At 30.6% G+C, this 26,065-nt stretch overlaps 3 protein-coding genes across 3 annotated transcripts; 2 read left to right on the plus strand and 1 right to left on the minus strand.

Moving 5' to 3' along the window:
* Nucleotides 1-1,770: 1,770 nt before the first annotated feature.
* On the plus strand, nucleotides 1,771-3,739 carry LOC123881880 (uncharacterized serine-rich protein C215.13-like). The gene is made up of 2 exons (XM_045930633.1): nucleotides 1,771-2,500; nucleotides 3,123-3,739. The coding sequence occupies exon 1, from the start codon at nucleotides 1,879-1,881 to the stop codon at nucleotides 2,473-2,475; it is 597 nt and encodes a 198-aa protein (XP_045786589.1). The 5' UTR covers nucleotides 1,771-1,878; the 3' UTR covers nucleotides 2,476-2,500; nucleotides 3,123-3,739.
* A 6,914-nt stretch (nucleotides 3,740-10,653) lies between these two features.
* On the plus strand, nucleotides 10,654-14,672 carry LOC123881881 (protein NUCLEAR FUSION DEFECTIVE 4). Its single transcript, XM_045930634.1, has 3 exons — nucleotides 10,654-11,400; nucleotides 12,251-13,134; nucleotides 13,650-14,672. Exons 1-3 carry the CDS (start codon nucleotides 11,077-11,079, stop codon nucleotides 14,134-14,136), a joined length of 1,695 nt encoding a protein of 564 aa, XP_045786590.1. The 5' UTR covers nucleotides 10,654-11,076; the 3' UTR covers nucleotides 14,137-14,672.
* Nucleotides 14,673-20,394: 5,722 nt separating this feature from the next.
* On the minus strand, nucleotides 20,395-21,648 carry LOC123881882. Its single transcript, XM_045930635.1, has one exon. The coding sequence runs from the start codon at nucleotides 21,389-21,391 to the stop codon at nucleotides 20,612-20,614; it is 780 nt and encodes a 259-aa protein (XP_045786591.1). The 5' UTR covers nucleotides 21,392-21,648; the 3' UTR covers nucleotides 20,395-20,611.
* Between the last annotated feature and the right edge of the window lie 4,417 nt (nucleotides 21,649-26,065).

Here is a 26,065-nt window from a genome sequence, read left to right on the forward strand (position 1 = left end):
ATTGAAACATAATTAATAATATCTTGTCAATTTGATCTAAAAAATAAATAATAACTAGTCAAAAAAATTGAAACATAATATAACTATTACTACCATATAGTCCCCGTGGAATTCTTCACCTCTTTCTATTCTTTAACAAAACATTGAACCTTTGTTTTAAAAAAATAAAATAAACCATAAATTAATCTCTATATAAGACACCCAAATAAGTGTTTAATTTTATGATATTTTAAAATTTTAGGATTTTTTTTTTTTTGATAAAAAAAAAAATTTCCTAAAATTTTATTTGGATTGATGAAATATAATGGAATGGAATGGAGCGGAACGGAATAGAGTAGAGTGAAATGAGATGGGATGAAGAGTGAAATGAGGTGGGTATGAGATAAAATTTATTCCATATTTTCATCCTATTCCATTATTATTTTTCAGATTAAAACAATGGAACATTATTCTAATTCACCCATTTTCATTTCATTCCATCTTATTTCACCAATCCAAACAAAACCTAAATCTATTAAAATGTCAAGTTGCTCCTTATATCTAATCTAATTAGTTACAATCAATTAAGTATTTGTATTTTATAACTTATTATCAATCTGGTTTCTTGCCATTGTACCAAAAAATTATGGTTTTTAATCAATTATATATTTTAATTTAGTCCCCATATATTTTTTGAAAGACTAATATGAATAAAATTTAACAAAATTATAAACCTTATTAAAATATATATTTATAGAGTCAAATACTTATTTGAGAGTATTTTACTTAGTTGGAGACTAATTTAGTAATTTATAAATTAAAAAAATAAAACATTTAACCTTAACGTAATATATGTATGTACAGAAAGAGTTGGTCTCCGCTAGACATTCTAACCCTTCAATTAAATTTGACCACATGTAGCAATACATTATCATTGGTTGTGATTTAACTGTAAAAAAATTGTAATGTAAAGAATCTGGCGATTTACTCACATGTATGTACATGTATCTTTGTTTTAACTTTTAACTATTCTCCCTGTTTTAAGCACTAAATTAACAATCGGTAGTACTAAAAAATATAATCATTCCTCAAAATTTGATCTAATCAAACTGTTTACTCTTTCCTCAAAATTGAATATTTTGTTGTTACCACTTGTGGTAATTAATAATGTGTGTTATCATAATATTTTTTCTGTCTTTAAATAAGTGTTATAGTTGACTATTACATTTTTTTTTGAATAACTATTGCACGTATATTAATTTACAACTTTGACCAATAATATTTTTAGGTATATATTATTAAAAATTACTACCTTCGACTTTAATTATAAATAAACAAATTTTTACTTTTTAGATTCATTTGATAACCAATGTATTTGGTCTATAATTAAGGTAATATATGCATTAGTTATTCAATGAATCTGAAAAATCAAAATTTACTTATAATTAAGGTTAGAGGAATTATAAAAAAAAAAGTAAGTAATATTTAAAAGATATTCATCGAAAATAAAAATATCTATACTAGTCAAAGTAAATTAATAATAAAAATACATAATTAAAGTAAATTTTATAAATATTATATTATATATAGTTAATTGGGACACTTATTTTAAACCGTAGTGAGTAAGACACCCTTAACAAGCAAAAAGAGCTTTAAAAAAATCAAGGGGCCACCAACATAATTTCCACAAAGTAAATGCACCAAGCAGAAAATATCACGAATCTTACCCCACACAGTGCACATCCAGTCACATTCAAACTTCTTCAAAATCCTATATATACATACCTCGAGTAAAGCTAGGTTTGCCAAACCAGAGACTCAAACCCATCTCTTAAAAGAAAAACAATAAAAAAAAAAAAACACCATTCTTCTTTTTTCTTTTCTTCAAAGAAAAAAATAATGGCGGCATCTTCTAGAAAATCAAGAACCACTGTACTTCGATCCCTTTCACCTTCACCTAGATTCTCCAATTCACAACAACAACAATCTTCTTCCGCTTTCGCATCTTCAACCTCAAGTTTCACTTCTCGTTCTTCAACTTTTTTTCGAGCCTCTACCTCTCCGACACGTGTCAGTCTATACGGTTCATCACCGTCTGTATCTTCTTCGTCGGTTCGATTCTCACTAGACCGTTCAATTTCACCGAACCGGTCTATTTCCGCCGTACCTCAAACCGGTGTTAAGAAACAGAGTAGTAGCCAACCGAAACGAACTTGCATGTGTTCTCCTACGACTCATCCTGGTTCGTTTCGTTGTAGTCTTCATAAAGGCTTTGGCTCACGCGCCACCACGACACCGTATTCACAGAATCGGCTTAACGCGCGTAGATCTGCTATGACGAATTCGTTAGTTAGAATTCGTGGTGTTGAAGGAGATCTCGTGAAAAGAGCGCTTGCGGCTTTGATTCGACCTTCCTCGCATCAGCAGAAAAGGAGAGGAGATTTTCATCCAAGACCTAGTAGACTCTCCGTCATGAGCAAAGCTGAAGATAGATGAATTCGGTTTCCGGCCACCGCTGAAGGTAGAGCCAGATCTCGCCGAATTGGATTAAGATAATCAGATCTACTAACCGAAAATCGGTTTCGGAAAATGAAGCGAGAAGTGATTATTATGTGCTTCGTTTCTTCTTGTTTGTGTACATATTGAAACAAACAAATATAGTGGCAGCCATTGATGACTGTTCTTGGAGCTTCTTCTAGACCTAATTTCATGAAAAACAATTTTGATTAAAATATAATAATGATGGTAATAATATAATTAATTAATTCTCAGTTTAAATCCAAAATTAAGTTCAGTCAAACTTTTTATGTGATGTTGAATTTAATATCTTATCAATACGTTTCTTCTAATTTTCAGTTCCACTGCACTTTCCTTTTTTATCGTTTCCGTTTGTTCGTCTTTTTTTCCGTCAAGCCGTAACGTTTATCGTAAACTTTTCCGTTCGTTGTGTGCGTGTACTCGTTTCAATAATTGTTTCTGTACAGAGTGTATTCCAATTTTTTCCGTAATGTTTTTATTTTATTTATTTTATATATGTTATTATTGATATTGATTATTGGATTTAATTTATTTTTGGTGGTCTTTTTTATATTTAAATATAAATATTGAATATCTAATAATTTGTTTATATGTTTGATTTGCAGGAAATATGATATGTTGGGAGGCAAGTGGGGAATGATGGATGAGGTGGAAGATGGATGGATTTGGATGAAATTATGGTAACAGTATAAAGTTTTGTGGAAAAGGAAAACAGAGTGATTGTTTTTTTATGGATGATGACTCATCATGATGGTGGATCCATTACATACAAACCCCAAGCTAAAGGCAAAGATGGAGTACTAAGAAATAAGAATGATGTATACCATTAGATTAGTACTAGATGATAGTATGGAATGATGAATGGTGCTGAACAGAATTCTGGAAAATGACATCCATGTGGTATCATGGGAAGAGTACAGAAAGTGAAAGAACCTTGAAGAAGATACAAACATTATTATCGGGTGAAAAGCGGAAAAATAAATAAATAAATTTTACATAGTGAAACAATAAAAAATAAAAATAACTTTTATACGAGGAAAATATAATACAACAAAATATATATTATATAATATAAGATATTATTTGTGTGTCAAAAAAAATATAAGATATTATTTGATATTTTATTTAAACTAATTAAAGAGATAACTAATATTAAAATTTTCTCAATACAAAAACAAATATTATTGTTGAAACCAGGGGCGTGGTTACCAGAAAAATACTATAAATACTAAATAAATACAATGAGAATTTTTCTAACAACAAAAATACAAGGAGGATTTAATTATATACATAAATCAATTAATTATAATAGTTAATTGTGTTAATTGAGTTTAATTTAGTTGGTATGAACATTACATATATTATACACGAGTTGGAGTTTGAATTTCGGAGATTCTCTTTTGTTTACTTTTAAAGTAAAATGTTTGACTTTACTTTTGAGATTACATGTCTGAATTCTTCTTCGAAAGATGTTTTATAAACTCGGGAAAGAGCCTTAATCATTGGTAAGGAGGAGACGATTATGTAATCCTCATAAATAACACGATGGAATCAAGGTCTTGATTGACCTTGTAGTAAACAATCACTGTATTTGTTGGGGATCAAAGCTTTCATGTCCTTAGGGATGTCAAATTATTTTGTAAATAAAGATCTATGTGAAAATTGTTCGGTTTGGGGATTCAAATACGGAAAATTTGTTTTCGCGGTAATGAGGGAGAAAGTCCCCGAGAGAGTTTTGAGGATGATGAGTGAATTTTATCTTCCATCTCGTAAACACTCATTCTTGAACACTTTATTACAATAGCATTTATAAGTATATATTCAAATACTTTATATATAGGATGGAAATGGGAGAAAAATATTCTCTAAAATAGGAAATGATGGCAAAACTAAGAAATATTTTAAATGATGAAGAACAAAGTGGTAAAATATCTTTCGTTCAACCTCTGGTCCGTTGACATCTATACTGTTAGCACTAATTTTACTTTTTTTAATAATAAATTTGAACTACGTACTCCATATAAAAATAAGCAACAATGAAGAGTTTTTCTTAATAATAGGAGAATTTGTAAGATGCTAGTTGTTGGTTGTTTACTTAGTAAAATAGTAGTACGAAAAAGAAAAGAATAATTAATAAAAGTCATCAGCCATAGTCTACCTTACGAAGATTTTGGAACAAATTCTGTACTTAGAAGTATGATAGGGGTATGAAAAAAGAGTTCAGATCCACTTCATTACCTTATCCTCCATTTCCTTCCAGTTTTTCTACTGATTAAGGACACGTGGCAATTAAGAATTTTAATGGCTGTGATTAAAAATCACATAGAAACACTTGTGTGAACTAACAACAACGTGGTTTCTATCTTCACCACCATATCTCTGTCTCTTTGCCTTCTTGCCACCACCGTAATGAACTACCCAACGCCGCCGCCACACTGTGTTACCGTCACCGCTGCATCACTGTTTTGATTTAATTGTTAAATTAGCTTCTCAAGTCCACTACAGCTTCCCTTTTTCAATTTAGGGAGTAATTGTCAATTAAAATCATGAGTTACAACCGCGATGCTAACACAGCTTAGAAAATTATTCGCCGCCACTGCCGGCTAGGGTTGAAGAGCACGGCGAAGATCTGTTCCATTTGTGACGATGTTTTGGATCTCGGAGAACGAGGCGACGAAGAGGTGTGTTGGAGACGACGTCAAGAGATGAAAAGAGACAAAATTTTGCACCACCGAGAACACGACGACGGTGATATCTAGCATTTTCTGTTTTGTAACTTGGATTGTGTAAGTGATGTTGTGGAACTGTGGTTTCTTCTGCTTTATGAAGGAAGAAGATGTTAGGGAGAGCTTTGCCGCTTTGATCAAAGTAATGGACGGAGAACAGAGACGGCGAGAGAATGGGCGGCGGATGCGGCGGAGAGATGAATTTTGATGCACGAAGAAGAAAAGGAAGGAAGCGTATCAGAGAGAAAGAAGAAACGCCTTCTTTAATTTCTGCCTTTAGATTTCTTTTTGCCACATGTCACAAATCTAACAATGGACTGGAGGGAAATGGAGGATAAGGCAATGGAGTGGATCTGAACTCCAAATACTTATGCTCCTAACTCAAAAGTAAATTCATCCATAACTCCCTATTTGAACGAGTATTGTATGATAAGATATTCTCCTTCCTATATCTTTTCAAGAATAACGTTCACTTTTGTCTCTAAATTATCATTTTATAATCGACTTAGTTCCTAAACTATTAAAATTAATTATAAGTTTTTAAATTATTATTTCATCTAAACTATTTAGTCTTTAAACTATTAAAATTAAATAAGAGAACCAAAATAGTGTGATGCAGGTGATTGATATTTGTGTTCGTTAACTATTTGGTTCTGTATTTCATTTTCGGCATGTGCGAATGGAGAATAGAAACATTTGTTAGGATAGATCAACGAAATTTCAGTTACTTCGAGATGATTAGTCTTTGTAGTTGTGCGCGGATGATAGCTTTGTTTTACCTATAAAAAAAATTAAATTAAATAAGAGGTCCTAAATAATTTTGTCATTCAACTATATGGCTTGTTTGAATTGACTTATTGCTAAGGAATTTTATAAATTATCACCTCTTCATCTGAAACGGAAGGGTTAATAAATAAAGAAAAAACTTGTGTGCATCAAAATTTCTAAATAGTAAATACAAATAAGTTACGTATATGAATTCCGTGAAGTTTATGGCAAGAGCCATATCGACATATTCCGTAATTGATTTTGAATCCGACCAACACCCAATTTCTATGTAAAAAAGTGTACATAAAGTTAACACATAATCACAGGAACAAAGGGAAGGGACCCCATTCATGATTCATATGACCCTGCAGGAGCGTAAGCCTTCAAAACTGGCAGCTGTAAGGAGCTTATTGTGAAAAAACAAAAGAGGATAAGCAGATAAGGTTTGTAAATTGTAACTTTAGAGTAGGACGTGTCTTTACTCTTTTTTCAATATCATGTCATTTATCAAGTTGAACATCGGTTGTGTATACACCCTACATGTCATCATGTCACTCACTGCTTCACACTACTAGCATTTTTTTTTTCTTTCAATTAATAATTCAACTTAATCTTGAACATTATAATTAACCATAACATTACTTCAAAATTACTTAGCATTATGATTAATTACAAGAATTCGGTGAAGTTTAGAGTATAGGAGGTAAGGTAGAATTGAATAATCATCGATCGGTTTGTTAATCTACTCAAGTAGTTGAGATGTAATGTTCACATTTAGTTTTTAGGTAGCGTGTGTCTAACCCAACAAGCACTAATTATTGGTGTGGTAAAAAAATCGATTATACAATAATTAAGTTGATCCTATTACTTCGTCAAAAAGAAAATCGATCCTATTACTCTAATTGGTAATTTTCTTTCACAATTATATTTTTATTTCTTACCATAATATCTTAATTTTCCATCGGTTGAAGTATACTCTGATATTGGTGAAGAAAGGAAGAAATGTTTTCATGAATTCAATTCACGGTGAAGGTCTTTATAGGTGCAAACGCAGATCAGAGTTTATTCCCACATTGTTTGGAGCCCGAAGTAGCGATATGAATTGATTAGATCACTGTTCCAAAGAGGGTGTAGCTTGCTTATTTGGCTTATATTTGTTCATTATGTGAGACAGTAGCTTACTTTGTTATGTCATAAGGAAAATTAAGAACTCAGTGGCTATTCAATGTATGGTGTCCTCTCCTGTCAATCTTCTTTAATATGATATTATCATTGTTGAATTTGGAAATATCAGCCTGGATTATATTGCACTATCCCTTTTACGTATAAATTAGGTTCGGTAATTAGGTATTTAGGTACCAAAACTATGTAATTTTGGATTATAAAATCCAAAACTCATCGTAAGGGTATTTTGGTCTGAACCGCGGGCCTGAGAGTAATATAGGGGGGACTAAAGAGCAAGTTTCTCATTAAAATTCATTCCAAGAATCCAATCAAATCCATCAATTAGTGATAAAATCCAATTCATCTATTATGATATTTTAAATGGATGGATATTCATTCAATCCATCTAATAATTTTTTTTATTTCTTAATAGCATATTTATTAATTAATTAAATGGATTTTTTGTTATTTTAAAAATAATTATTTTTCTTTTGTTCAATGAAATGGTGTAAAAAGTAAAAACAACTCAAATTTTGGTAGGCCAAAATACTCACTAAGCCCAATTTTTATTTTTATTTTGGCTCAAATGCCTTTTTTAATTAAAATTTATTTTTTCAATAATAAACTAAGGTGGTGGTGTGCCTGCCGGTCAACGACGGACCACCGGCAGCGGCGCTGCGGTCCATGGTGGCAGGAGCCAAATTTTCCGGTGACCAACAGTGGTTGACGGCGGAGGTCCTGTGGCCAATGGTGGTGCTCCGGCATTGGCCGGTGGTTCTGGGGTTGACCACCACCATTTTATTTTAATATATTTTTTATTAAATTATAAAATTATAATATATTTTAAATATTTATATTAATTTAAATACTGGATTTTTTTTAAAAAAAAAATCCTTTTTTTTTTCAGTTTCTTTAATACTTAGTTTTTTCATTGTTTTTTTTATTTTAAAAAAAAATTGTTTTCTTGAGTTTTTTATTGGTTTGTTTCGGAACTTTTTTTTTTTAAAGTGTTTCCAACCTTTTTATACTTTTTGAAAATAAATTATTTATGTTTTATTTTTATATAAATTTATTGTATTTTTTATTGGTAACTAGCGGGCCAGGCAGGTGCGTTGTGCGTCACTAATTTTTCTCATAATATTTCGTCATCCAAACACAAATAGAAGTTAATTACTTTTTTATTTGGCTTAAATGCAGTTTTACCACCAATTTTGAATAAATCAAAATTTTACCCCCTATTTTAAAATTCGGAATTTGACCTCCTATTTTAAAATCTTGAATTTTACCCCATATTTTATAATTTTTTGGATTTTGCCCCCCCCCCCCCAAAATTCTGCACAAAAGCGGCTTCTGAACCTCAACTTCAAAGCTTCGCACATAACTCAATTTTGATCAATAATTCACCAAAATGATCGTAATCGAGTTAACTTTCCATAGAATCAAGCCCCACTAAATTTGGAGTTACAGAGGGAGAGTATTTATCGATTTAGTGCAGACCTATCCAGTTACTAATTCTGCAAAATTCTGCTTATGACCTTCAAATTCAATATTGTCTACCGAACGCATCGTAACTCTAAATTCGATGAAATTTAAATGCCAACAAGGTTAATTTCGTTAGCTTTTCAGACATGTAAATACTATTGAAAACGGAACTACAAGGTGAGAGACATGACGAAAATATCAGTAGTAGGTCCATACGATAATTAATTTGGACAAACCTTCACTAAAACAGTAATTAATCTCTCTCTGTAACTTCAAATTTAGTGGGTTTGATTCTGTGGAAAACTAACTCGATTACTGTTATTTTGGTACCAGTTTGGTGAATTATTGATCAAAATTGAGTTATCAGTTATGTGCCAAGCTTTGAAGTTGAGGCTTGGATGCAGATTTTTGGGGGGCAAAATCCAAAAATTTATAAAATAGGGGGTAAAATTCAGGATTTTAAAATAGGGGAGTAAAATTTCGAATTTTAAAATAAGGGGGTAAAATTTCTATTTATTCAAAATAGGGAGTAAAAATGCATTTAAGTCTCTAAATTTTAGTCTTTTTACTTTTTATTTTTGTCCCGAAATTTTGATATTTTAAGAAATCATGGTACAATTATAATACAATCAACCCATTTTTTCACCATCAAGAGCCCAATACAAGGATTGACCAATAATTTTTTTACGGTGAGTATGATTTAATTTTTTTTTATTTTGAGTCATTTTTTACGTATACAAAATAAACCTTTATATTTATTAAAAAATATTTTTTGTTAGAAGTCTAAAATTAAAATTTTAATTGTCTATCCCTGGACCAAAGTTGTTCAATCCTATGTCCTAAAGATCATGTCAAATCGAAGAAATACTTTTTCAAACTATCATATATGAGTGAAACCTTTAAATATGGATCATCTCCTGCCAACAAGAGTGTAACCTAGTGATTTTGTGAGTGAAGAGAGATAAACTAAAAATTAAAATTAAAGAAATTATGATAGTGAAGTCTTCGCAACAACATAGGATCCAAATCCAGGCTTCACAAGAGGAAGTCTTCTATGGCATGGCCATCTGCAAATCTACGATGAGTTAATCATATCATCTGTGCTTTTTATTTCGTCACTAAAATTGAGTATTTGACCTAACTCATCCTTACAAAACTGGATTATATGATAAAAATTGTCTCTACTTTATAAACACTTATTTAAACCATTTTGCAACTGATGCAGGATTTCTTAACCAACAGTATTGTATTTGTTAATCCAAAGTTCCAATTATTGGTCGGTCTTGTATCCTTGATACCTTTCCGAATATGCCAAATTGGCTTTGGAGATTCTTCTCATATGAAATAATCCAATTCCAAATAGATACTCCAATTTGAAAAAGTATCATATAAGCATTTATTTACTGAAATTATCTTTTTTATTTGGTTAGATATTAATATTTAAGGCTGACCTCGACTAATATAATCAAAATCAGGATCCAAGCTAAAAATCTAACAAAATAAAGTGGTAGTTGAATTGAATTCTAATACAAATATGAATCTATGAAAATATATTACTAATATTAAAGGAAAACTAAATTTTTTGGTGGGGGCTTGAGCCCCGGTACCTATTACTTGCATCCGCCCCTGAATGTTTATAGTTTATTATAGAATTCGGTTGAGTTACTTATTCATAAATTGTTGCAATAATAACATGAATTATTTTATTTTATACTTTATTCACCTTAATTTTTTTTTTTTTACAAACACCTTAAATTTTCTAAATCCATATTTGTAAGAAAATTGAATTTTAAGAGAGCGTTTATAGACTGAAATTTACCGATTGTATCAACTTTTGTTTTTTGATTTACAATGAGGTGATGATCGAACACATGACCTGTATACTATTCAAACTCCTCACCACTATACTAAACCTAGTGACTTCAAAATTTAAGGTTTGTTTTTACAAATAATATAAATTGACTTACTTAATGTTAAAAGACATAAAATATTTATCAAAATAAAATGCTTGAAAGTTTGAATGGGTGGTAGGTGGCTCTATGGCGACTTTCTTTTAAGGTCGACTTCAAAAAGTATTTGAACTTTTTGTGTGAACAAAAAGAATCTGGATTTGTTGTGGCTCTACAAAAATAATATCCGGATTAAATAGTCTCGTAAACAATCAAGTTTAATGTCAATCACCATTAAACCAAATTACGATCGTATAAATATATGAGATATTGTTTACTTGATGAATAATATAATTGTATAAGTACTATGTACACATTCACATGCCACATATACCTCAGATTCTGACACCGACCATTTATTCTGTGCTCTCCCTCTTGTTCCTTGTTTTCTTCACTTCATCAATATCTTTGAGTCGTAGTTAGTCTTGTTCACATAAACAAACAAAAACAAGAAGCTTAGATATCGATCAATGATGAAAGTGAAGGGAGGAACAAGACCACCATGGGTAGGACTTGGAGCTGCAGTATGGGTTCAAATAGCAGTAGGAAATTCATACACATTCCCACTTTACTCAACTTCTTTCAAATCTGTTCTTGGTTTCAATCAAAGTCAAGTTACTCTTCTTGGTGTAGCTAATGATATTGGTGAAAATGTTGGTCTTCTTCCTGGTATTGTTTGCAACAAGTTCCCTCCTTGGCTTATGCTTTTCATTGGTGCTATCTTCTCTTTCCTTGGTTTTGGTCTTCTATGGCTCTCTGTTTCTCAAACACTTCCTTCTCTTCCTTATCCTTTGGTAACAAATTTCTTCATCTTCTTCTTTTGCTTTATTTATTCTGTTTTTTTGTTTGTTTGTTTATTTAATTTTTATTTTATTTCTTTATATAAAATCTTGATCTGAGGAAGACAAATCTGAAACCTAAGGAGATGAGTGAAGTGGGAAAAGACAAAACTAAGGAGTTTATTTATTTATGTTGTGAATAAGCATAGTTTACATCAAACTTGTCTGAATTGGAGATTCCATTATTTATTTAATTTTATGTATTCCTTGACCCATATATAGTTTTGATTTCTTGGCACTACTAGATTTATTCATTTAATAATTGAAATAAATATTAATAATTAAACTGCTTATGCTTCATTTACTCTTCATTCTTTACCACAAACTCATATGTAGTCACATTTTTTTTGGCAAAATTGGTCCTGCTGTCCTTTAAGTTTCGTGTTTGTAATAGTTAGACAACTTTTTAAGTGATTACCACAATTTAAATAGGTGATTAATTACGTTCAGTAGATGGTTAATGGATATATCAAATGTTGAAACTTATTATTATAAACCAACGTAACTGCATTAACCACGGATTTGGACTAGTTTTTAACAGGTGTTCAACTACATGTAGATTTAAGCACCTGAAATTTGTGGTTAAAGAAGTTACGATGGTGATTAATGAGTTTCGACATCTAGTATATGTTATCTGTCTAACAAACATAAATAATCGTATATTTGAATTGCGTTAACGACTTAAAAGTTTGTCACAGATATTGTCTAAATTTGGTTGTTGATGTATGTAAAATATATGAACTACATGTGCATACACCTAAATAAGAAACTAATCTCTTTTGTTCACATTTTATCATATTTGCAGCTATGGTTTGCACTTGCTATTGCTACCAACAGTTGTGCATGGTTAACCACTGCCATTCTTGTGACCAACATGAGAAATTTCCCTGTCAGTAGAGGCACAGTTGCCGGAATATTGAAAGGTTATGGAGGGATCAGTGCTGCAGTTTTCACAGAAATCTACAGGGCACTTCTTCATAATTCTTCTTCTAATTTCCTATTGTTTCTTGCTGTCGGCATTCCTGTTTTGTGCTTCACTGTCATGTTTCTCATTCGTCCTTGTACACCGGTTTCTGGTGAGAATTCTTCAGAAAAATGGCATTTTGTTTTCATTCAATGTTCAAGTGTGGCTTTAGGTGTATATTTACTTGTAACAACCACACTTGATTACATTCTTCACATAAATTCCACTGTGTCTTATGCTTTGGTGGCTTTGATGATTCTTCTTCTCATGGCTCCTCTTGCTATCCCTATAAAGATGACATTGTTTCCTCAAAAAGTCACTGAATCAGAATTATATGAGCAAAGTGAAGGCAAAGAAGAAAACACAAAACCCCTTTTACAATCTTCGTCGGCTACTGCACTTGGTAGTTTCTCCGATGCTGGTGGTTTATCTGAGGTTGATTTACTTCTTGCTGAGGGTGAAGGAGCAGTAGTACCTTCAAAAAAGAGAAGGCCTAGAAGAGGGGAAGATTTTACATTTACTGAGGCATTGGTTAAGGCTGATTTCTGGCTGTTATTTTTTGTATACTTTGTCGGTGTTGGAACTGGTGTTACTGTTATTAATAATCTGGCTCAAGTAGGTTCTGCTCAAGGTGTAGAAGATATCACCATCCTACTCTCAGTTTTCAGCTTTTTCAATTTTGTTGGTCGACTTGGTGGAGGAGTTGTTTCTGAACATTTTGTCAGGTAATTTTACGGCTTATATCAGATAAAATTTGAATAGGTCTATAACTGTTTATATGAACTTGATGCTATACTTTTGTTCAAGCCGTAATCTTTGATATTGCAAACGATATTAGGCTTGAACGTACTATGGTTAAATGCAGCTGATGCAACCTTAATCACAGTTGTGTTTTGGTGGTAGAGGCATTAAAACTTTGATGTTGTGGTTTAGATTGCTATTGGGGACCTTTTTTTAAAAGTGTATGTGATTTTGTTGGGTATGACTCATATAAACAGCACCATAGTATTTAATAGAAAGGTACTATAGTCGGAGACATAAGCTCAAACTTTATAATAAAATATCATGTGTTCTCTATTTGCGTTTTTTCATATCTTTTGAACCAGGTTGCTATTCTAACAGATTCAGTGTTTAGAAGTGTGTGTGTTTCTTGTTGTATAATCTAAAAATGAAATCATGTAAAAGTAATGCAATAAAAATGATGTATATTATGTTGAGTGTTAACCATTTCCATATGCAGGACGAAAACAATCCCGAGGACGGTTTGGATGACATGCACACAGATAGTGATGATAATCGTGTACCTTCTGTTAGCACATGCCATCAAAGGAACCCTTTATCCAGCAGTTGGATTTCTTGGCATCTGCTATGGAGTGCAATTTTCCATACTGATTCCAACAGTTTCAGAGCTTTTTGGTTTGAAGCACTTTGGATTATTTTTCAACTTCATGTCATTAGGTAATCCACTTGGTGCATTACTTTTCTCGGCTCTTCTAGCAGGGCGTATATATGACAACGAATTGGCAAGGCAACAAGGTTTTGGTCTCATTGCTGCAAGTGTTTCGTGTGTTGGTCCTGATTGTTTTAAGGTCACATTTTTGGTACTTGCTGCTGTTTGTGTTGCTGGTACCATTTCGAGCATTATCTTGACTATAAGAATTAAGCCTGTTTATCAAATGCTTTATGCTGGTGGTTCTTTTAGGTTACCTCAAATGTCATGCCAATAAAGTAGAGTGAAGTTGAATTGAATAATCAATAAAGAAGATCACTCCTTAGTTCATATTCATTAAGTTTAGTTGCAAAGTAGATCCTTAGCATCTAGCTTTATGGTACAGCCGACTGCAGATCGTTAGATTAATATCTTAATCTAACTAATCTGCATCCAGTTGCAGAGGATCCATGTCCGGTTTATTGAGGTGTGTTTCCTGGTGTGCTATTACTGCAATGCATATAAATGGCTGATCACCAGTATTGCTATTAGGCGATAAATTTTGGCTCCACGCGCATGGAATTACTGGCTTGGTGTAATCATGTTGAGAATTTGGTATTTGTTCACCTTGAAAATGTGTTTTTAAGTATGCATGTTAGGTAGGGTTATTGGATTGACACTGAGAAGTGAGAATGTTAAATGATCTGATATGTAATCTTATATGAATGTTAAAGATTAAAGTGTTGTAATATTTCTTCTCCGAGAGAAAAATGTAAATTATATGTGGCATGCCTTTTGCACATTTATAAGATCAGTATTGACTATTGTTAGAAATGGGATAATCAGTTATTTGACAACTATTGAGTATATAAGTGACTAGGCCTGGGCAGACCGAAGGCGGTTCCTACCGGGTTGGCGGGTCACGGGTTTGAGAAAGCAGTTATGAACGACGCTGTTAGTTGTTGTTCTGGGTTACTGCTAAAGACTGACTACATGGAATTTTTCTAAGGAAAAGATGTGATTTTTTTGTATTTTTAATAAAAAAAGACAGCTTCTGTCAAAAAAGACAGCTTTAGTAAAAAAACAAAAATAAGAAGAATAGCTTTTTCACTTGGTTCAGTGACGTGGACAGTTGAACCATCATTGATCTAGTATCATATGAATGGCTGAGATGCTTGGATTGTGTGTTTCTTTCAAGACAAAAAATGAACCTTTTTTGAGTTTATGGAAGAATCGTATACTCACTTTAGTCCTTTTTATAAAAACACTTTGAAAAAATTATACAGATCAAAGAAGCAAATTTAACATATTTCCTCCGGACATAATTATAAGCAAAAAATTATTTTTTAGGTTCATTAAAAAAGTAATGTATCTGGTCAATAATATAAACTCGATACATTATTTTTTCAATGAATCTAAAAAGTGTTTTTTTCTTATAATTGTGTCCGGAAGGAGTAGTTATTTTCATTTAATACTCTTATACATTTAAATTTATTCCATGTATATCCTTATTTAATTACTCTTTATTCAACTAACTTACTTATCTTTAAATTCTCTCTCATACTAAATAAGGATATAAGTGAAATTGAACATTTAAAATATCTGAAAATTGGTCAAAATTTCTTATAAAATAGATCGAAGGGAGTATTAAATTAAACAAACCCATTAAATTAAACAATTAAACATCCAAAAAGAACCATTAAATTAACCATTAAATTTTTGAGTTTCTAGAAGTATGTCTTTCCAATTTTTGTCCATGCATCTTCTCAAAAACTCAATCTCATGGCAACCACCACACATCACTTGAGGCTTTTTTGCTACTGGATTTTCTCTTCTATTTGTTCTTTCCCATTCTTTTTTGGTGAATATTTCTTTTATTTTGTGTCATCTTTGATCTTCTAATGAATAGGTGGAGAGTTCTTATTCCATGGTTTATTCCTCTGCAATAGGCGTGATACTTAGATATGGTGTCTTCCTCTGTTATTGTTTCTATTGTGTTTGTTATGGTTGCTCATTGTGCAAAGTATTTTGTTTCCATTTTTTCTTCTTTGAATATTGTTTGTGTATTACAAAGGCAATTTTTCTAGTATTTGAATGGAAAATGACATTCTTATTTTCTAGTGTTTGAACCTAAAATACCCGTCAACTGCTCTACTCGACATTCGAACAAACCGATGACAGAAATGGTTGGAAGCGGGCTTAGATATTGGCATTTCAGTTTTCCATAGACCGAGGGTTTTTCACCAGAAACCGACCGAACCCGAACCGTGCTCAGCCCTATAAATGACTTTTAAGACCAAAATTACTTCTTTTAACTTATGGTTTAACCATAAGTGACTACTATCCATTTACTTTCTGAATAGTTGCAAATGGTAACCTAGGAAACAAAATTATATGCTACTACCCGTTTACTTTTTGAAATTCATCTCTTGGTTAGAGGTCGATGATTCTAAATATCTATAAGAAAAAACACTTTTAATCATTGTTTACGTCATGATTAAGTTTGATTATTCGTTTTTATAATTTTCATGTTAAAACGGAGTTAAAATTATTTTGAGTGAAATCGTAAGTTAAAATTAGTTTACATAAGCATGTAAAATTGGTAAAATCACTTAAACTCGACGTTTTCATCTACTATAAAAAAATCAGTATTATTTTTTGTCAATTCAAAAGTTCAACTTTATCATTATAAACAACACAAATATTTTTAATATAATAAATCTGTCAAAATAAAATAAAATAAAATCATATTAGTAATAAATATCTAGAGAGATGCTAAATTTTTTATAATAGTACTCCCTCCGGTCCTTATTATAAGGAACAGTTTGGATTTTTTTTTTGGTCCTTTATATAAGGAACACTCCTTAAATCTATGCTTTATTAAATAAGTAATTCCTTTTATACCCTTATTGAATTGAATTGTATACTCCAATATAACCTATTCCAATGCTTAACATTAATTACACACATTTCCTATACAAAAAAATTGGAGGCAAATTTTAGTAAACAAAGAGTCACATAAATGGTCTACCACCATGTATAGGAGGAGTTACATTGGAATTAAGAATAGTGGTTTAGTATATTGATAATTACAAGAGACAACAATCAATTAAGACCAAGGTTATTTTTGGAATTAAACATAACATTTTAGAATTTTTAATAAAAAAAATAGGTTTCCTTGGTCTGTGTGTTTTTGTCAAACTGTTCCTTATAATAAGGACCGGAGGGAGTATGTGTTAATTAATAAATAAAGAGGTAATTAGCATTTTTTGACACGTAGATACTTTTCATAATAGTATGCTCCATTTGTTCTTTTTATAAGAAATAATTTATTTTTGAGGAGGGTTATATTGACTCCAAGAGTAAGTTATAAAAGCTACTCCAAATCATGACCTTTGTTTTTAATTTCAATTAATGGCTAAGATTGATTCATAATAATTAATTGAATGAGACTTATTTTTTTATCACACTAGAAAATGAACATTATCAAAACATTCTTCAAATTGAAGAGAATGAATTAATTATAATCATTAATTGTCAAAACAAGATCCTCCCTTGTTTTTTTTTTCCACTTCTACTTACATATTACATGGAATCTCTTCAAAAACATTGACATCCATTACTAAAAACTTATTTGTTTCTTCAACAAAATCATTACAAATTAAATTATTAAATTAACCTATTGTTCAAATTTGTAAAAAAAGAAAACAAAAAATATTGAACTAATAACAAGAAAAGAAAAGTAGGAGCAAAGAGAATATTGTAACAAAAAAAGCATACACCACAAAAAAAATGGTACACTTGTAAAATTGAAAAGAAAAGAAGCATACCGTAAAAAATTGTATGAAAAGAAGCAGGATTGTCAAACGATTAATGTTACACCATTTCAGAGTGTGTGGAATTCTTGTTTTCCCATGTGATCAACAAATAAGTCTCAATTGATGATTATAATTGATTCATTCTCTAGTTTGGTTCAAAAAAAAAAATGATTCATTCTCTTCTATTTAAGGTATGTTTTGATAATTTTCCAATACAATAAAAAAATAAGTCTCACTTTGTGTTTTATGATCAATCAATCTTAGCCATTAATTGAAATTAAAATCAAAGGTCATGATTTGGAGTAGCTTTTATAACTTACTCTTGGAGTCAATATAACCCTCCTCTTTATGAGGATTTTTAGTTAGGTTCATTGAATAAATGATGTATCTGATCTATATTATAGATAAAATACATCAATTATTTAATTATCCTACAAAGTAAATTTTTCTTATAATAGGAAACAGAGGAACAAAGAGAGTCATTAGTAGATAGAGAGATAATAATTTTTTGTACTCGTTTGTTCTCAATAATGTTTCGTATGCACCTGTACGAAAAGAAGAAATAAAGGAAAATACAAATACAAAAGAATAGATGAAAGTAAGTGAGAGGTTAAACGTATAAGTAATTATGTTTTGTTAAAATAATAGAATATTACAAAATTTATGTGATTATTAATCAATACATAAATGTAATAGCGATTTTGTAAAAATAAAATAATCGGGTTAAATTTTACATGTAATAAATTATAAATACATATATAATATTCATTTTCATATGACATGAATAATTCTAAAAGTCATATTTAATACATGAAAATTGGAGAGATGTTATTCTTTACAAGATATATTGATGGGGTATATATAGTTGTTGGAGTTAATTGTTATTAAAATTATTAAAATATACGTGACTATAGTCATATTTAGTTCATGAGAATGAGAGAAAATCTATTGGGTGTGAATTATCTTATATTCAAAATTGATTTTTTTTTTAATTTAAAATTAATACTAATACATTAATTTTTCTATAATATTCATAACATTTGGCCCACATGAGTTGATCTAATTGTGAAGACTTTAAGACTTTATAGTGTCCTCCCTCAAGGTCTAAATTTCAATTTTCATGATGTCATATCTTGTGTTGGACCGACCATAGACAGCTAAATTATGACTGCCTCACAAGTGAATGATGAGATTGATGTTCCTTATATTAGTAGGTCTTTGGACCATATCAAATTTTTTAAAAAAATTATAACACTTAAATTTTTAAATTAAAAATAAAATTCTTAATTTTAGATTAAATTCAAAATTAAATAAATTAAAATTATAAGATAATTTTAATATGACATTAACTCGCACGTAAATCAATTCCACCTATTCAAAACAAGTTAACTAAAAATTCGGTTCTTACAACTTTAATTATTATCCTCTTGATATACACTATTACTCCCTCCGGACACAAATATAAGAAAAAATAATCGTTTACGCGGTGTTTAAGAAATTTAGTTAAATGTAGTTAATTTTCTTGATTTAATACAAAATATGAGTTAAGTTTACTATATTACCCTTTGAAAAGTGATTTATGCCTTGAAAATCACATAAACTTTTGAAAAGTGAAATGATTAAATAAGGGTATATTAGAAATAGTAGTATTAATTAGTTTAAAAGTAGTTGATTTTTGTTTATATTTGTGTCCAAAATTTGAATTTTTTTCGTGTCCGGACCCTTCTGAACGTAGGAGTACGTTTATTTCTGCTTCTAATGTTTAGCCTTTTATTTATTTATTTCAAAATAGGAACTTACATTGACAAGAGGACTATTATATATTGTTAGAAGGAATTATCTTCACTTTATTAAGAAGTATAAGAGGTATTTTCCTTTAAGACTATGATATCCTGTTTTTATTTGCATGCTTGCTGAAACATATTTATAATCCCTCTTTTTTATATCTCTATTTAGATATGAGAAGAGGCATTCAAACATTCCTTCTCATGTATCACCTTGTCTCCGTGTTAAGGAAGGAGACTCAATACGATCATCTTTTTCTGCTCATGTGGAAATTAAAGATATTGAATTTATCAGATACATGGTTTGATCACACATTTCCCTTTAGATTTATCTATGTGGATGGAGAACTTTTTTCTCGTGTCTAGATTGATAAATATTTAAAAATAAATTTATACGTGAGCCGTTTTTAAAAATTATGGAAGAAATATATTGAAAACAAATAATAAGTACAAATAATAATTGTCTTATTTTGACAAAAAAAAAATCACCTTATCTGTGGCCATCTCCTGTAGTAATATATTGAAAACAACTCAACATCATGTCTGCTTAATTATTTCAATTTCTTCCAAGTACAACTCACAAAACAATAAATCAAAGCATTGAAAGACATTAAGTAACCTCAATTTTAAGTATAAAAGACATTAAGACACTTTATTTCATCATCAAACACAATTACAATTGGGACAAAGTTACTTTATAATGTATGATATTGTTTATATGACCTATACAACCAACCATTGAGAAAAGAGGTCATATGTTAAATGAATAGTTGTTGAAACAAATAAATGTGTGTTATTTGAACTTGAAAATACATACATCATATCATATGTGACACCGTAAATATTTATCTATCTTTTTTCTACTTTTTATCTTCTACAAATCTGCGCACATTTCAAAATTACGCACACAAACCAAATGACAATATTCATCAAAATTTTGATGTCAACGAATAATTTCTCAAACAAAATAATGTATAAACAAAGTAGTTGGAAAACTACAAGAGAATGAATACAAGAAAGCATTTTTTTTCAGCAAAACAATAGATTTCATACACTAGCTAGTACTATTTTACTATTATAAACTACTATTAATTCAAAGAAGAAACAAAAAAGGTGTTTTCTTCACTCACCATAGAATCACACAAGAAAACAAAGACAAAACAAAGAATAATCAAGTTGGATTAAGATCTTGAAACAGTGTAGGCCAAAGTGAATGTTCATCATCAAAATCAAAATCACCTTTGGGCTTATTATAAGGACTACTATAGCCCATTGGGCTATCAGTTTCAACAGAAGTCCTTGTAATTCTTGGGCTTCTATTCTCAAACAACATTCTTGCATCCAAAGGCCCAGATACTCTTGGACTTTGATTTGTTCCAGTGAATCTTCCATCAATGGGCTTACTTCTTAATGGGCTTCTATTAGTATACACCATTCTCTCATTCATCAATCTTCCATCAATTGGTCCAGATAATTTCAATGCCTTATTGTTAATCATTTTCTTCTCATGCATTCTTCCATCTAATGGTCCTGAATATGGCATTGTTCTACTTCTATACATAGGTTTCTTTTGAATATTCTCTTCCTTGATCAATGCTCCTTTCCATTTTTGCCCTTGATACCAATTCGGATCGGGTAGAACCGCCGGTGAAGATATGCTCCTTTTAACATTATCTTCGCGAAAAGCAAACTTGCTCATGCATTTTTTGAAACACTTTTTGATGACACCGGAGAAGTTTTTCGGTCGTAGTGATTCGACCTCTTCTTTTTTGACAAGTTTGAGAATTTCTAGTCTATGTTTGGCAATTGTTATTCCCATACTTTGTAGAAACTCGTGGTTGAAGTATGTTGCGTCTTCTAATTGAAGCTCGTTTCGAGCAAAGATGAGGCCATAGTCATAGATGAGAGAATGATCAAGAGTGGTTTTTGATAACCATGAGAACCAATCCATGGTTGATTATTGTGGTAAGGTTAGATGTGAGGATTGTGATATATAGATAAGGAGGTTTGGCTAAAGGATGGATAAATGTGGTGGGTATATGGCTATTTATTTTTTGGTTTTTGAAAATAATGAGCAGTGACAATTAATAGGTACCTAGTTATGGAGTTATTTTGTCTTTTTGATAAATTTTGGTTGGTAGTTGAGGTTGAGAATGACAACCGCCAATAATTTGTTGTGTGGAAAGTTTTGGCTAACAATATGCTACATGCTGTGATAATTTTATAAAAATACCTTTCGATTTTATTAGGTGCGGTTTAGGGTTAATGTTGTAATTTAGACATAAGTATTTAAATATAAGTTGTATTTTTTTTTTCACCACCAGTTTAATTTCGTTCGGATGTCAGTTCTGATATAAAGTGGTTTCAGTCCCTCCCGATCGCAGTTGCGCAAAATTGAACTGGGATTGAGAGGGGGCGTAGTTGCAGTTATATGATAGAATTACGATCACTCTGCATTAAAGAAAAATATAGGTACGATTGTTCTAACTTTATTATTAAATATCATGTGTTTGTTTGTATTTTTCATATATTTATTCATTTAAACTGGAGTTGATATTCTAACAAATTTATAATTGATTTAGTTGATAAATGGTTCATATCTTATATGAATGTGGATTTAAATCTCTTTTAAGCCTTAAGAGTGACTAAGAGTTATCTTTAAACTTTGAGATCCCCTTTCACGTAATTATTAGTGTTAGAAGCTAGGTCACTTAAACTTTTTGTATCACAAATAATGTGTAGGTAACTTTTCACTAAACATGAATAGTAGTCTAAATTATAGTGAGTCTTTATGAATAAGTGGTGAACCACGTTAGCTTATGACTTATGAGAGTAAAAAGGGGCCCAAGAAAAAGGAAGTTGTTACGACAAATCAATTTGGTAACCTACTACACAAATTTTCAATCTTAATGGTCCAAAATGACTCCTTTCCACTTGAATATTCAAACCATATACCTGCCCGCTTTAATTGGATCTAATCTAATTAATAACAGTAATAACGGTAGTCCTACTAACAAGAAAAAAACGAGAGGGAAACATAAACCGTAACCTAACTTTTGTGTCAAGCATACATTGTGGGTCTTTGCTATGGTTCAGTGAATTTAAATCATCTATCAAGTAAGTAAAGTTGCAATTGTCTTGTTTTTAGTACATAGACAAAGTGACTAAACCTTCATAAATTCACACTTGGAGTTCGATCATGGCGTCCGACTTAATAATTTCGATATTATTTTGCCAGTTGAACTAAGACTTGTGAACAAGTCACAATTGTTTTTTTTTTTTTGGTACATAAAGTCTTTCTAATATATAAGTGATGAATATTTTCTTCAGTCACATAAGAAAAAAAAAAAACTATTTTTAAGTTCATTGAAAAATATGAGAGTTGAAAATATAACTAAAAAAACTTGCGCGGTCGAATTGTGAACTTGTTCATTCGAGAGGCAATTTAATTTTGTATAAAATAAAAATGAGATGTCTCATTATCAATTTGAGAATTACTCCCTCCAACCTTATATATAAGCATAAACTATTTTTTAGATTTATTGAACAACAAATTCATTTAGTCTATATTTATAAATTAGATATACATCAGTTGCTTAATAAATTTTAAAAAGTAATTTTTACTTATAAATAAAGTCGGATGAAGTATTTTTATAGCGTTTAGTAGAAGTCAAACACCAATGGTTAACAAAAAACTACTATAGGCAAACCATGGACATTAATTAGCCATAGGAAAGGTTTAGTTAGATACAGAGTACTAGTACTGTATAGTTTACATCCTCTGACATGGTTCACATTCACATAAATTTTGGGTTGCAAGAGGATGTAGTCATTATTTTCTTATGGGTCATACTAATGAGTAACTTCGGGATATTAGTTAAGATATAAAAAGGTAAATTTTGTATTAAAAATATTTTTTTTTTTATATTTTGTAAATATTAACTACATATATTTTGATGCAGTTTTATTATATTGAGTTTTCTTAATAAGAAAATTCAATTTGGAGAAAATAATCTACCTATTTTTAATAGATTTCTCGACCAAAATTATTTACTATTAAACGACAGTATAAATTTCATACTTATAACATAGTAATAATAATAAAAATAATGTGATTTAAAATATTTATTGGATTTGCAATGTAAACTACAAACAAATATTATGGTTAAAAATAAATAAATTATTGGACAAAACTGAATTATTAAATGTTACTATTACCCTTTGATTCATCTAACTAAATGTCATCTGCTTACTTCCTCTTAAATATGTTCGGATGTCAATCCAAAAAGTTAGTTCAAAGGGTGAAGTTGTTCTTACATATTTATACACTCATGTTAGAATTGAGAGTTGAATCTAACTCAATCCTACAAAATCGGCTTGTAAGGAGAGGATTGCCTCTTACTTATAAACCTTTGTCCGTGCCTACTCACATTCGATGTGAGACTTCTTAACAGACTCATCGTGTCCAACACTATTGGGCTTGAAGCGCGGATATAAATGGTGGATGGACGGATCAAAAACCCGTTAAGCAGGTGGCCCAACGGATCATGAAGAGGCTCTGATATCATCTTAAATATGTTTGGATCTCAACCCCAAAAGTTAGCTCAAAGGGTGAGATTGCCCTCGTATATTTATACACTCATGTTAGAATTGAGAGCTGAGTGTAACTCAACCCTACAAAATAAACGACTTATAAGACGAGAATTACCTCTTACTTATAAATCTTTGTCCAGAACACACTTCCTTCGAATTAAGGTTTGTGTTTGATAATTATGTACATTAGCTGGACTGGAATTGACAGAGAAATAGGTATGAACATAGGTGAATCCAACTTATATCACGTGAAATATTAATGGTGAATTGGTTTTTTAGGAAGAAAAAGGTAAAAGGACAATATACTACTAGTAGTTCCTTCCTTAACTCAGAGTTCTACTTCCCCGTACACCTTCATTAGTCATTACTTGTTTAAAAATTACATCTGCATTTTCAGCTACATTTAAATAGTCATCATAAATATAAACCTTTAAATATAGGCCAATGCTACCGTTGACCACCTCCGTGGACAAGTGATTTATCGAATATGAATTTTACAAAATTCATTGTTGGATTGAAAGTTTATATCGTATAGATCATGCATAAATTTTTTAAAATTTTTTGAAAATCATTTGATATGTTATTGAGACTCATCAAGATTTACGTTAATTAATAAACCGTTAATCTTGATGTGTCTCAATAACATATCAAATGATTTTCAATTTTTCTAAATTTTTCTATGGATGATCTAAATGATATAAACTTTCAATCCAACGGTGGATTTTGTAAAATTCGTATTCGTTATAATGTTATTCATGACTGGCCCACCATGGACCACTTGATGAAGTGACCCATATTAGAATTTACCTTAAATGTATATTTAAATTTAAAACAGGTAAGTTTATTTATCACTATGACATAAAATATATTTTGAGTCCTCGGGAGCATATGTCAATTAATAGAAACGTTACACTATATATGTAAGAGATAGGGGTCGGGATTTGAGCTCCAATCATCTACTCCACTTATCCACCCTTAACGAAACTAGATTATATATGTGGATACTAAGATAAAATTATATATATTGTAATTTTTAACAACTATATAAATTAAATTCATATTTTATTGCTTAAAACTTAAAAAATAAGGTCATATAATGATATCTCAATTGGTAGCTACCAATAAATAATATTATTAAAGAAGTTAGGGTTCGAACTTCAAATTTTTCACATCTTCACACTTATAGTATGTGAGTCAAACCACTATACAACTTAGACAAAAAATGAGAATGTATCATTATTTATATCAAGTGCGGATGCGCTTCTAACAATTGATGTTTATAGTTGGATTTGAATATCATTTACTATAAGTCATTTACTACTCAAATTAGGTATTACCATTATCTCGTGTTATGGGATCCTTACCCACTCGCTTGATGTCTATTTTTTTTTTTGGCTTAGGCCCCATTGTTATAAAAAAAATATCGTATCACTATAAAAAAAATTTGGATAACTTTAAGTTCAAAAGAAATGGTAAAAAAAAGCTGAGTCAAACGATAGTGTAGTTTAAGTCAATAAAAGTCATAACCAAATGTAAAATAGGTAGAGGAGTGCTAGCAACACACTCTTTTATGGGACCACATTTTTTATGGGACCCATGTAAATTTCAACCAATAAAAAAGAGTGTGTTGGAGTGTGTTTATTAAAGAGTGTGTTGCTAGCATTATTCAAATAGGTATACAATTAAGCACACTAGAAAATTGATGGATTTGGATCCTCTTATTCACTCTCCTCTTCATCTCTCTCAATCTTCTCTATCTCTCTCTTAATCTCACTCTCTCTCATTATTATTTTTAAAAAATTTATTGAAGAGAGAGATTGAAATTAAGAGAGAGATAGAGAGGATTGAGAGAGATGGAGAGGAGAGTGAAGGAGAGGATCCAATCACAAAATGGATAGATGGAGACGTTAATGTTTCAGATAGTCACGATAATATAAATTTAGATGAAAAACAATATGTTATATTGTATTTTTTATCCTTAATTCTTTTAATAGTATTTTTTTATCCTTTAATTTTAACCCATTTTATGAAA

This window comes from Trifolium pratense, linkage group LG4 (genome assembly GCF_020283565.1).
Source record: "Trifolium pratense cultivar HEN17-A07 linkage group LG4, ARS_RC_1.1, whole genome shotgun sequence".
NCBI lineage: Eukaryota > Viridiplantae > Streptophyta > Magnoliopsida > Fabales > Fabaceae > Trifolium > Trifolium pratense.

What these genes read in the sequence shown, in the direction of transcription:
- LOC123881880 (XM_045930633.1), top strand. Translation starts at nt 1,879, where the DNA reads ATGGCGGCATCTTCTAGAAAATCAAGAACCACTGTACTTCGATCCCTT.
- LOC123881882 (XM_045930635.1), bottom strand. Translation starts at nt 21,391, where the DNA reads ATGGATTGGTTCTCATGGTTATCAAAAACCACTCTTGATCATTCTCTC.
- LOC123881881 (XM_045930634.1), top strand. Translation starts at nt 11,077, where the DNA reads ATGATGAAAGTGAAGGGAGGAACAAGACCACCATGGGTAGGACTTGGA. An exon ending in CTTCTCTTCCTTATCCTTTG is followed by an intron (nt 11,401 to 12,250) that starts GTAACAAATTTC and finishes TCATATTTGCAG; the next exon opens with CTATGGTTTGCACTTGCTAT. An exon ending in GTTTCTGAACATTTTGTCAG is followed by an intron (nt 13,135 to 13,649) that starts GTAATTTTACGG and finishes TTCCATATGCAG; the next exon opens with GACGAAAACAATCCCGAGGA.